Source organism: Balaenoptera ricei, chromosome 9, assembly GCF_028023285.1.
Source record: "Balaenoptera ricei isolate mBalRic1 chromosome 9, mBalRic1.hap2, whole genome shotgun sequence".
Classification (NCBI taxonomy): Eukaryota; Metazoa; Chordata; class Mammalia; order Artiodactyla; family Balaenopteridae; genus Balaenoptera; species Balaenoptera ricei.
Window position 1 is genome coordinate 41,886,050 of NC_082647.1, and position 12,232 is coordinate 41,898,281.

Genomic DNA, 12,232 nt, shown 5'->3' on the forward strand with positions numbered 1-12,232 from the left:
CTATGTCGTGCCATGAATTATATATTAGGGTTGTAATAGTGAATGACACATAATCCTTCTCATCAAGGGTTTTATAACTTGGAAGAGAAGATTGACAGCAAACTGTGATAAGACTACAATGTAGAAAGTGTTAAGTAATAATTACTATTATCCCTATTTTATAGATGAGGTAACTGAGTCTTAGAGTGGATACATAACTTGCCCAAAGTCACAGAGCCAATAAGTGACACAGTCCAGATTCAATTCAGACCTGTTTGACCCAAAAATCCTTGCTTTTACTCCCGCTCTGGGAGATGTTAATAGGTGTGCTAGGAAAGAAAATTGTTGTTGTTTTAAGTTTTAAAAGTTTGGGAAATCTGTAAACTAAATGTCCTGCTGGGAGAGCCACAGCACATATTAGCATATTCAAGGGTTTGAGCCACTTTGTGGTAAGAATACTATTTAGAAAGGCATTTCCCAAACATTCAAATGTTTCAGCCAAAGCACACTGCACTGTATTGACAACAATGGGAAAACATGCAGAGAATGTAGTGCGCAGGGGATGCTCCAGAACTCAACACAATGTCCCTCGACTTTTCAGGAGCATTGGTGAATTGGACAGGACACCTTCACAAAGTGGGCCTTCTCAGGTTCTGTGATGTTAAAGAATTGAATTCTGGTACACTCAGGAGTGAAGGAAATAAAGAAAAATCGTATTTTTAGGCATGAGTTTCTACAGGGAATAATTTTTAGTGATGGGGTTCTCTGCTATCAATTATAGCAGCAGTAGATTTGAAAATTACAGAAAGTGCCTTTTGTTCACGTGGTACTTTGACAACAGTGACAGGCTCCACAAAGGAGAAAGCCCCTGGGACGTGAAATGATTTCAGACGTGAGTTTCTTATTGTCAAAGAGCAGGCATTTATGAGGGGGTTTGAGGGTGGGGAGAAGATCTCTGATCTACTCCAGATCTTTTCTAGAAGTTTATTAGGACAGGCTGTTCCTCACCCCCAAAGTTCATGGCGTAAGTTGATTTACAAATGGAGCAAGGTTTGAACGAAGCCATCCCCGTGGACTTGACTGCCCCCTGAAGGCAGTAAGCACATAAATAACTCCAGCAGAAGGCAGACCAGAAGAGTTAAGGGAGAAGGACAAAAGGGCTTTGAGGCCATTTCTGTTAGGTACAAAGACAAATATAGGAAGCTCCGCTGCTTATAATTTTTTATCAGATAGTGGCGTGTTGGGCCTTTGGGTGGAATTTGCTGGTCTATTATTATATCTGCTTTCCACTGTATCCTACAGTGGCTATTTTTCAATACATAGGATTCAGCTTTACCAAAGCATTTTTTAAAAGCACTTAACAATTTTTTTTTTTTTTAATGTTGGTATTAGTGCACTTAAACTGTGGGAGACAGTGGTGCTCTGGTCAAGCCAAGACCAGATAAATCTGCCCTCAGCATTCCAGGGAGGACCCCAAAAGCAGCAATTGTGCCCAGCACTAAAGGGATCAGAAGGCATTTGGTGAAGCCCTTGTCGCTTCTTCTTCTTTTTTTTTTTTTTTTGCTTGTCTTTATCCCTCACTAAACATTGATCTCCCCTGAGAACTGAGCTGGATTAAAATCAAGTCAGTTATCTCAAGGAGATCCAAGTGGCCTCTCCTAAAAAGACATTGCCAACGCCCTCTCTCTGCTTCATCTCACTTCTGTTTACTGTATTTACTGTACTAGTTCCTGGTGTCTCCCTGCCAGCCCAGAAACTATGGGAAGGCAGGCGTGTCTGTTCACCCCCAGATCTCCAGGGTCCTCACCACATCCCTGTGCTGGGAACAAATCATTTTCTTTTTCAATAAGAAACAGGGAAACATGTATTGAGTTCTTTTTTTAAAAAAGCATGTATTGCTGAATTTGTGCTCATTATTGAATATTTAAAAAACACAGAAAAGAACCAAAAGGAAAAGTTATCAACAACAGTTATTATGGCATATTTCTTTGCAGAATTTTTTTTTGTATGTGTAAAATCTGATAGCCTGTTTTTTCCTTGCTTAGCACAATATCATAAATGTTTTCTTTTACTTTTATTTCTGTATCTATTGAGCACCTACTATGTAGCAGGAACTGTGCTAGGCCCTGTAGATGCTTGAGATGGACCTTAAAATGCAAAGGGTTATTTCCAAAGCAGAGAAGTAGGAGACCCATAATTAAGGCAGAGGAACTCCACCTTCAATATTGTGGACAATGAACTTTAAGCTAACAAGGGCAGCCAAAAAGGACACCATAATGGAAATTTGCAGCTAGATCTAGTGTCTTATAATGACCCTACCAGAAATACTTACTTGATACAATAGGAAATTTGCCAGGATTTATCAAAATTCCAGAAAAGGACAAAATTGCAGTCAGTAAGGTCAGTTTTTGAATGGGGCCATTTCCTAAGCAGTCTTTCTGTTAAAGACATCGATGTTTTAAAAATGAGGATTGTAATGAACTGTCTTGGCCCTGCTGCCAGCCAATCAGAATGGCCCCTGGGTACCATGTTGGATCGAGGTCTGAAGATGCCCACCAGACTGTACCATGACATTGGCCCCTACGTTGACTGATCACAGGGAGGTCTGGGGAGTCCTAAGGAGAGGCTGGATGGCCAAGGCAGTGATGGGGGGCACTCAGGGACTCAGGGACACAACTGCTCACCAACTGGAACAGTAGTGTTTCAATGGTTTAAGAAGCATACACTGTACAAGGGCATCCTGGCCACAAGACCTACCTGGAGAGCAACTTCTTTTCTCAAGTTGCTAACGTGTGCTCTTAGATGTCCGCGGGCCTGCTGCCTCTGACACAAGAGCTGTGGTTTGCCATCCTTTGAACTTGAGCAGGTGGAATATGATTTGGGGCAGACACTAGGGACAGGGGTTCAGAGCCAGCCCATGGGGGGCAAGCTGCAGCTGGCTCTGCCCCCCCCCTCCTTCCTAAAGAAACTCCTGGAAAATTCACTCTAACCCAGGCTCCCACTGAGCAGTCACACCTCCACTCATGCACACACAACGTGGCTGAGGTCTTCAGAACACACGGGGCTTCATGGTGGAGGAAGGCATCTCCCAGGGTGAAGAACACACAAAATGGTCATGTAGGGACTCAAGTCCTGAACATCCACGAGCAGCAAAGGCCAGCACCTCCCAAGAGGTCTCTCCTGCTGACCAGCCAGCTCCAAGTCCTATCCCAGTACCTGTATTTTCTGCTTAGGTGCAGGGACAACGTTCCCAGTTACCTGGACTGAGAACTATGGCACTCTCCCTGAACCTCAGCTTCCCTACTGATTTGGGTGAGGGGATAGCTGGGGCTGAAAGACAGTTTTCCAATCAAACTACCAATGACTGAGCAGGGGCTATCAGGGTAGGCCTTCGACTAGAGGCCTGACATGATGTCCTGTAATCCTCACAGCACCCTATGAGGTCAGTAGCTATAATTCCCACATTGCAGATAATGAAAATAGGGCTTTCTTATATGTCAAGGAATTCTGGGGATACTGAGGGGCTCAGAATATAACTTGCTAAAGGATTCACAGCTAGTCAGCAGCAGAGCTGGAGTTTGAACACAGGCATGTAAACCATCACCCAAGTTCTATTAGGGTCACACAGGAGACAGCCTGAGGAGGAAGATGGCAGGGTCAGCACATTTGAGGAGGGGGGACAAAAGCTCTGGGAAAGAGTGCTGGGAGCGAATACTTCCCCTCCCCCACCCCCTGACCCAGGTTACTTTTCTCCCAACCCTCCCACAAATACACAGATATGGAGCTCCACAACAAAAGTTATTGGTAATAACTAGCTAACCCTTTATACTTGCAACATAAACTCAGAAGATGCCCTTGGATGCTCTAGAAACGGGGATGTCAAAGCAGGAGAAGAGGAGGTGAACAAGAGGTGGAGTCAGCTCGAATGGCAGCTGTCATCCGTTCTTCTGTCCCGCAGCACAAGGCACTCAGGTCGTCTGTCGACAGCCTCCTGCCCTGAGGCTTTCAGATCCAAAAACAAGTTACTGAGTTTAGCACAGCGGGCAGGAAGACAGAGGTTCAGATGGCATCTCTGTCGGACACTGGCTCTGAGATCTTCAGACAGTTTCTTAGCTTTTCTGCATCTTAATTTCCTCATCTGTAAAAAGGTCATATATCTCAGAGTTGCTGTGAAGATTAAATAAGACAACATTTGTGAAGTGCTTAGCGTGGCATCTGGCACAGTGCAAATCCCTTAATAAAGAGAGTTATTAACATGAAATTGCTTTCTTGTGAATTATTTTATCAGAAATTTATGGAATAATTCCTTTATTGCTAGGTTACGAACTTAAAAAAACCTAACTTTGGAAAACACGGTGAAAGGAAAGATGAGACACAAGTTGTAATATTGTCTAACTTAATTTTTATAGGAGACATGGAAATTGACACTAGAGAAGGCAAGACAGATTGTCAAGAAATCCCCAACTCTGGTAAGCAACCAACGGGGAGAATGCTAGCGTTTTCCTCGGCACGTTCACCTCCAAAGGTCAGGGGCTACCCCGGACGCAAACCCACAACACAACACGCCACGGTTGAATTGGGTTTGAGTAGGAATATGAGCCCCTTCCTCTTCTTTCTCCTCTCTTCTCTCTGGGGCAGCGTTTCTCAACTCCGGTTGTGGGCACTGTCCTGGGCATTGTAGGATGTTAGCAGCATTCCCCCCCCAATAGATGCCAGCACCCCCCCCCCCAATAGTCGTGACAGCCAAAAATGTCTCCTGACATTGCCAAATATCCTCTGGTACTCACTGTTGAGAACTGCTGCCCTCCGGTAGACCATATTGGAGGAGGCTGTATCCTCCTACTCCTCCACTTTCTATATATGTGATCTAAGCTGAGCCTCAGTTTCCCTATCAGTGAGGTAGGGACAATATCAGTGTTCCTTTCTCAAAGCAAGGATGTCAGGACTAAGAGAGTTGATGTGTGTGGGGTGTCTGGTATCATGCCTGGGACTTATCAAGCACTCTATATATGCCAGCTAAAATCGTCACCATTATTATTCTTTTCCTCTAATTTTTCCTCTTTGCAATCATAGTTTCATTCAACAGAATGCCTAGTTCAAATCAGTTATCATTATGTCAAGTATTTGACTTGGGCCCTGGTGGCCAATCAGCCCCAGTTGAAGAGGAAGCAGAAAGGTAAACCTTTAAAGAACAGTGTCTCCCTAATGCTAGCAGTCCTGGCAGGAAGGAAGCATTCATCAGAGATGAGAGGGCATGCCCTTCGTCCTTGGCTTCTCCCTGCTGGCCCTGATTCAATACATTCAAAGTAGTATTGATTTGGCAACATGGAAATAAAGGGGAGGAAAATTCCTCATGGCTTGGTTTGTCAGACTTAGCAAATAAAAACAGAGGATGCCCAATTAAATTTGAATTTCAAATCAATAATGAATAATTATTTAGTATAAGTATGTCCGGTATAATATTTTATTTGGCAACCCTACTTGTGTGGGGCACATGGGTTTTGATGTACAAGGCTGATACATCTTGGATGACAGTATGCAGGCATTTCTGCACAATTGATTAATCAATCACAATGCCTGCATCTCCAATTATTATTTAATTCAGTGAGTAATTAAAGGCCAGCCATAGCTGGTTCAGCTAATCTGCTTAAGTTACTGATTAAGAAACTGAAACATCACATGAAACCCTTTACCATCACCTTCAGAACTCTAAACAGACTGGAGAATAATACCGTTTTTCTCTTATTCTTCTCAACATGCATCTAAAAACTTATTCTCAGGGCATTGTTTACTTCACTAGTACAAACTGCCTTGGCATTAACTCAAAGGCTAATTAGGATTTTACAATTTTTCATTTCTGTCACCAGAATTGTGAGCATAATTCATGGGGCAGGATTCCATTCATGACTTGCGAGAAGCCAAAAAAAAAAAAAAAAAAATCAACTGAACAATTCACCAATTAAAAAAAAAAACCTCCTCAAAAACCTCCTCCAATTTATTTACTCTCTAGATTAAAGCTATCAGGGAAAAAATAATCAGGAAATGCAAATAAGCATCTCTGAAAAACTGCTCAGAAGATATTGGCTGCAATTAACTCCATTGTGATGGCTGATGTAACTGCTGACCTAGCCAGAATGCGGAGAGAAATACAGAGTAGGTTGCATGTCATTTCAGCACAGCCTGTCAGATGGAGAATCCAGACTGGGGAAGAATTCAGTGTTACTAAAGGGAATGGAATGTTCCAGAGAAGATCTGCATCTCAAGGAGGTCCCGAGAGGCTCTTCAGGGGGGTCTTCATGGATTTGGCAGAACACTAAACATCTGAGGGTTTAGAACACCTGAGTCATGGCATCAATTTATTTAATTATCACAAAAACTCCTACAAAGTAGATAGAATATTTCTGTTATCAACCCCGTTTTACAGAGGAGAGGACTAAGGATGAGAGGTTAAGTAATTCCCTCACTCCACATAGCTAATAAGTGAGAAACCCATCATTTACATCCAGATTTAGCTTCTTCCAAGTTTCTACCCCTTCCACTATTCCAATAGCTCTCAACCAGAGCTCCTCAGTACTGAATTTCAGGAAGCACCATTCACATCACAGGCTATGTGAATATTAGAATCTTGTAGTGCACAACCTGTACTGCTGTACGTGATGGCCCTGATTTCCAACCTACCTACTCAACAGAACCATCTGGAAAGCCTTTAAAAATTGCTGCTGTTCAAACTTGCCCCAAGTAAAATAATCCAAGTTAAATTCAAGTAAGATAATACACAACAATGGTTTAAAAGCACTTCATCACACAGAAATTCAATCTTAAGTTGGCTGTGTACAGAAGAGATGTTATGCTCCCCCTTTGACCCTCTATTTACCCATTCACCTCATGCCATTTATTCAACCCCTGTTTGTTGTTCTGTATTCATGTAACATCCTGGGGTGGGAAAGCTCCAGATGCAAGCAGAAGCTGGTTAAATAGATGGCTAAATAAAGATGCTGCCTGACTCCTGTGCCCAGGGACAGCCCAGATTTGAAACTTTCATTTTAGATGGGATTACATGCAGTCAGATGTGATGTTTTAAATCCATTGCTGAGTTAATAACAGCCCACATTCTGCCTCTGTCTAGTAAGGTTTGAATTGAAAGGAAGGGGCTGTCAAATGTGCAAGTGAGGACCTCAGCACTGTTGCTCTGTGTCCATCTAAGTTCCCTTTGCAGGTTTGTAAGAAGAGGTTAGTCCTTCCCATACTGTGCGATGAAAAGGCTGCATGATCACACAGAATGAATTCTGGGGGTCCCTGGACAAGTTGCATCATCTGTTGCCCACATCCTAGATCTAATTTGTGCACAATGAATGTCAAAGACAGCTGCAGCCTTCAGGCTGAATTTTGACAGTGAACAGCTGTGCAATTATAACGTCTTATTCCATTGTACCCCTTGTATAGTAATTATCAGGCTGTCATATAAATTTTTTGATGTATTGGTTATCATGAGTGTTAAAATCTACATTGCCATTACGTTAATTAGACCAAGGCCTTCAGACTAAAGTAAATATTAAAAGAAGTAGCTCACACATTCAAATGCAGTCTGACTCTGGTTCTTAGAATGTGTCTCTTTCCAAATTGCCACCAATGTTGTGGTATAATTGCACTCTGGTGTTTATTTTACAGTGTATCTACACTGCTCATCTCACTCAGTTACCAGGTCTCTAACCACCCCTCCTTTGCACCACCATCCTCCTCCTCCCACCTCACGTCTGTGGTTCCCAACCAGGGGCAATGTTGTCCTCCCTCCTCCTCTCCTGGAAACGTTGGCAACATCTGGAGACATTTGGGGGCTGCTGGCATATAGTGGCTAGATGCCAGATATTCTGATAAACATCCTACAATGCACAGGACAGCCCACAACAAAGAATTATTCAGGGCCAAATGGCAGTAGTGCTGAGGTTAGAAACCCCGGGATCACGTCTCAGATCCTTATCTGCCAACAGGTCTCTCTGTCCCATATTGCTTCCTCGAGGCCTTCATGTCACCTGCAGAGATATCTTTCCAAAATACAAATGTGATCCCTCTGCTTAAGACCTTCCAGGATTCCCCACTGTCCTCAAGATAGCGTGTAGTGCAGTGTCCTAGGCTTGTCCTAATGTCTCCCTCCTTCCACGGTTCACCGTGTTCTCCCAGTTCCTTATACTCCAGCCAGGTTGAAATGTTTGGTGGTCCCCCAAGACGCCAGCCCTGCTCACGTGCCCACAGCACTGCGAGGGTGCTCCCTCTACCAGCGGCCGTGCTTTGCCAGCTTTGGCGTGTACTCCAGCCACCTGGGACCTTGTTAAACTGCAGATTCTGATTCAGCAGGTCAACTGAATCTGGGGCCAGAGACTTTAGTCCTGAAAGTTCCCAGATGGCCTCAGTGCTCCTGGTTTGTGATCACGCTTTCATCAGCTAGAACCTAGAGCAGTGCTTCTCATACCTCAGTGAGCACCAGAATGAATGGGAGGCTGTGAAAACACAGATTCCTGGGACCTACCCCAGACTTTCCAATTTACTAGACTTGGGGGGAGCCCCTGAATTACATTTGTAACAAGTCTGCAAGCTGCACTTGGAGTTGAAAAGCATAGAGCATCTGTCTCTTCCTTCCCACCTGCCTCCTATCTGATTTCTGGGTCCTCGCCTGCCTCCTCCTCCAGTTCCCAGAAAGCCATATTCATGCCTGGACCACCACAGACGTCACAGAGCATGCTAAGAGCTGGGCTATTCACCCCGATGCTCCGCTAGACAGTAAGCTGCATGACAACAAGGACAGTCTTTTCTGTCTCCAAATCTTGCATGCTAATCAGCGTTGTTCCTCATCCTAGAAAGTTGGGCAAGCATCCTGAAGATCGTTAAAAACCTCATTTGTAACCAGAAAAGGTTACCTGTTCACCTTTGTTAGCGTCAAAGTATTACCAACGCTGTTAATACCACTCACAGCCATCTGAAGGACTTTCTGGGCTAGAGGGAATCACTACAGGTTTCCCCGCTATCCAAAAGTAGAGCATTCCTGTGAAGTCTTTCCTCAGGCAAAGAAGCAATTACCTTAGGACACATCTTGCTAACAGATGCACAAGATAAATTGAGATCAAGCACAGAGGCTCACAGACACAGTTCAAAGCTATGGTGGCCTGATGCTGAGATGCTCAGTGTCGTTTCTGGGGAAGGAGCTGGGCAGTGCCCCTCTCACTGTTCAGGGTGCTCGATGCCTCTCCACTGGCTCCTGCAGAACAAACAATGAATGTTATTTTTGCTTTTTGCATTTTTTTTTTGTGAGAGCAAAAAACTTCTTTGGATTTCTTTCAGTTTGTGAGTAGGTAGTAACCTAGGTCTTTCATAGATGCAAAGTGGTGTGAAGCAAACTTTTGAAAAGCGAACTATCTCTCCCTTTGTTGATAAATGCTGGTTCCTTACTTTTTCTACCCTGTTGATTTTTTCTTTTGTCTGAGAAAAGCATCAAGGGAACTGCAATCTTTCTAAAATCATTACTTAGTAAAAAGCCAGGGCTTTTAATTTATCCCACAGCTAGAGTCTTTTGGAAACTGCTGTCTGAAATCCCTTTGTTCAGGAAGCTTTGAGGGGCTTCATCTACACACCCCTCCTTCCCCTACCCCGCCTCCCCCAGGGAAGGGACCTTCCTTCTTCCTTCTTCCTAAGCCAGTGTCTCTCCTGTTAGTCTTTATTTTATCTCATAACAGGAAGGAATTATTTTATTTGAAAACAGTCTTTATTTTCAAATCCTTTTTTAAAGCCACTGAGAACAGGGAGGAGAGGAACGTTGTCTGAGTAGAATGGACCAAGGTGGGCCAGACCCTTTTGGGAAGAGGAGGAAAAGAGATGAAGGTGGGAGTAGCTGAGGGAGAAGGGGAAGCCTTCAGGCGGAGGAGCCGGCATGAACAAAGGCACACCGGTGGAATGAATATGGAGCGTGGAAACAGGAACAAGAGGTAAATTTAGTTAAGTAAAATGGCCCAGATTCCGGAGAAAGAAGAGTCCAGAAATCCAAACTGTGGAGCCAAGAGGAGAGGAAGGGCCTTTAGAAGTTGGAAAATCATCCCTTGAACTAAACAGCTCTTTCTGTTTTTGTTTTTCTCTCCAGGCATATTCCAGAAGTGGTTCTGATATTTGTTCACTCCCATTTTTGGCCAAGATCTGTCAGAGGATTAAATCGTACGTATACAAGTTCTCCTTCCTAAGCACTGGCAGGGGATAGCATCTTTGGTTGTCCCTGTTTTCTAATGACTAAAATGATCTTCAAGTTAAAAGGCATCTTTCTGAAGGTGAAAGTGTTTCTTGCTCATGACTTGTACAGAAACTGGAAGACAAATTAGCTCAGAACAAATCATTTTGGAAATATACTGAATACCAGCATCTTTGAACCTCCAACCTGACTTACTGCCCCGGACGGAAATGCAGCCTGCCTGCCAGTGAGATTGTGAGAGTGGCTCAGTGCATGCTCGCGCCGCACCTGGGGACAGGACACCTCCTCCTTGCTGTGTAAGATATACAGACAAGGCTGGCCACCTGTTATGGCAGGGACTCTTTGAGCATCTTTAGAGCAAGGCACTCACAAGACTGGAAAAGGACCATATTTTCACAGAGCCCAACCTATTACCTAGAAAATCTAGCTCTGCTATGTATGAACAGGATTCCTAATACAGAGACACTGTCCAAAGTTCCCAAGTCCTCCTGTCTCCGTTTAAAAGCCCGTGCTCCCTCCAGCGGCACTCTGAGTCTGAGGTTATGCTGGGTGTTATAGTAATCACTGTCCAAAACATTAAAGGATGCAACAGTCCTGAGAGGCACGTTGGACTAAGAGGCAAAATAGCATAGGTCCACCTTCCACTCGGCTGCTTCCCGTGTGACTGTGGCAGACGCAGCTGCCAGGTAGTGTATGGCACTGTTCTGGGGTCCAGATGCTGAACTTTCAAGGCACTTCTGCACTGAGTTCTCACAATTCCATGAAGTAGGGATTGTCATTATTTCCATTTCGCAGAGAAGGAAACTGAGTCTTACAGAAGTAACTCCTCCCAGCCATGAGGACCCAAGATACACCCCCAGGTATACTGGACCCCACTTGTTCTTTGGAAACATCCACTTTCTTGACTCTTGTGCAGTGCTGCCTCTTGAGCCAACTTTGAAGACTTGAGCCACTTAATGTCTCTGAGTTTCAGTTTCCCCACGTCTAAACTCAAGCTATAGACCCATTTGGAAAGTTTTAAAAATGCAGACTCCTTGGCCTGAGACCTGGTGGGACAGTGTGGCATGTTCCTAGGTTCCTGGTTGACTGTGTCCTCCCTAGCGCGCTCACATACTATTTCAGGAGCCAGACCACAGAAGCTACATGTACAGATGATGCTTTAATGACTCAAAATAATGTTCCTTCACTGTGAGACATTCACAGAGACCACTCCGTCTGCCCTGGCCCCTGTTGCTTGTATTCTCACTCTCCCATAGGCAGTTCCTATCACTTGAGTGCATTCCGGTCCAGCCTGGCTCTCATGGTGAGGAGTTAGAGGGAAGAACTCCCCAGGGGTGAGAGTCAGGCTGAACATCTGGACTGAGAGGCTGTATTGGTTTCCCAAGGCTTCTGTAATAAAATACCACAAGCTAGGTGGCTTGAAACAACGTAAATGTATTGTCTCCCAGTTCTGGAGGCTGGAAGTCGGAAAGCAAGGTGTTGGCCAGATCCCTCTGAGATTCCCTCGGGGACTCTGGGTCGAATCCTTCCTTGCCTCTTAGCTTCTGGGGGTGCCCGTCCGTCCTTGGCAACCCTGGGCTTGCAGCTGTGTCATTCCAGTCTCTGCTTCCCTCTTCTTATATAGCCATCTTCCCTGTGTGTCTGTTTGTCCTTTTGCAACCAGTCATATTGGATTAGGGTCCACACTTATGGCCTCATCCTAACTCAATAACATCTGCAAAGACCCTTTTCCCAAGTAAGTTCACATTCACAGGGAGCAGGGGTTAGAACTTCAACATATCTTTTTGGTGAACACGGTTCAACCCACAATAGAGGCACTTTTCCTACGTTCCTCCATCCTTCATCTCATGAGCTTCATGGACGCTAAACGCATTGAACATCCCCCGTCTGCTTTGAAAGTATCTCAGGAGAGGAGGCGGCTGTGCATCTGACCCACATTCAGAGCCTCTTAGGGATCCAAGAGTTTTAAAACTTTTCCTGGTTCATCTGCGCACATAAGCTCCTGCAAGCCAACTGTGCAAAGTG

General features: G+C 44.5%; 1 protein-coding gene across 3 annotated transcripts in view; it reads left to right on the forward strand.

Moving 5' to 3' along the window:
- Positions 1-12,232, forward strand: part of AOAH (acyloxyacyl hydrolase) — a 195,175-nt gene that overhangs the window by 72,704 nt on the left and 110,239 nt on the right. For all 3 annotated transcript variants that reach the window (XM_059933610.1, XM_059933609.1, XM_059933611.1), the window contains 2 exons: positions 4,389-4,448; positions 10,106-10,176. In XM_059933610.1, the coding sequence (XP_059789593.1) occupies positions 4,389-4,448; positions 10,106-10,176 (131 nt within the window). The remainder of the gene's footprint in view (positions 1-4,388; positions 4,449-10,105; positions 10,177-12,232) is intronic.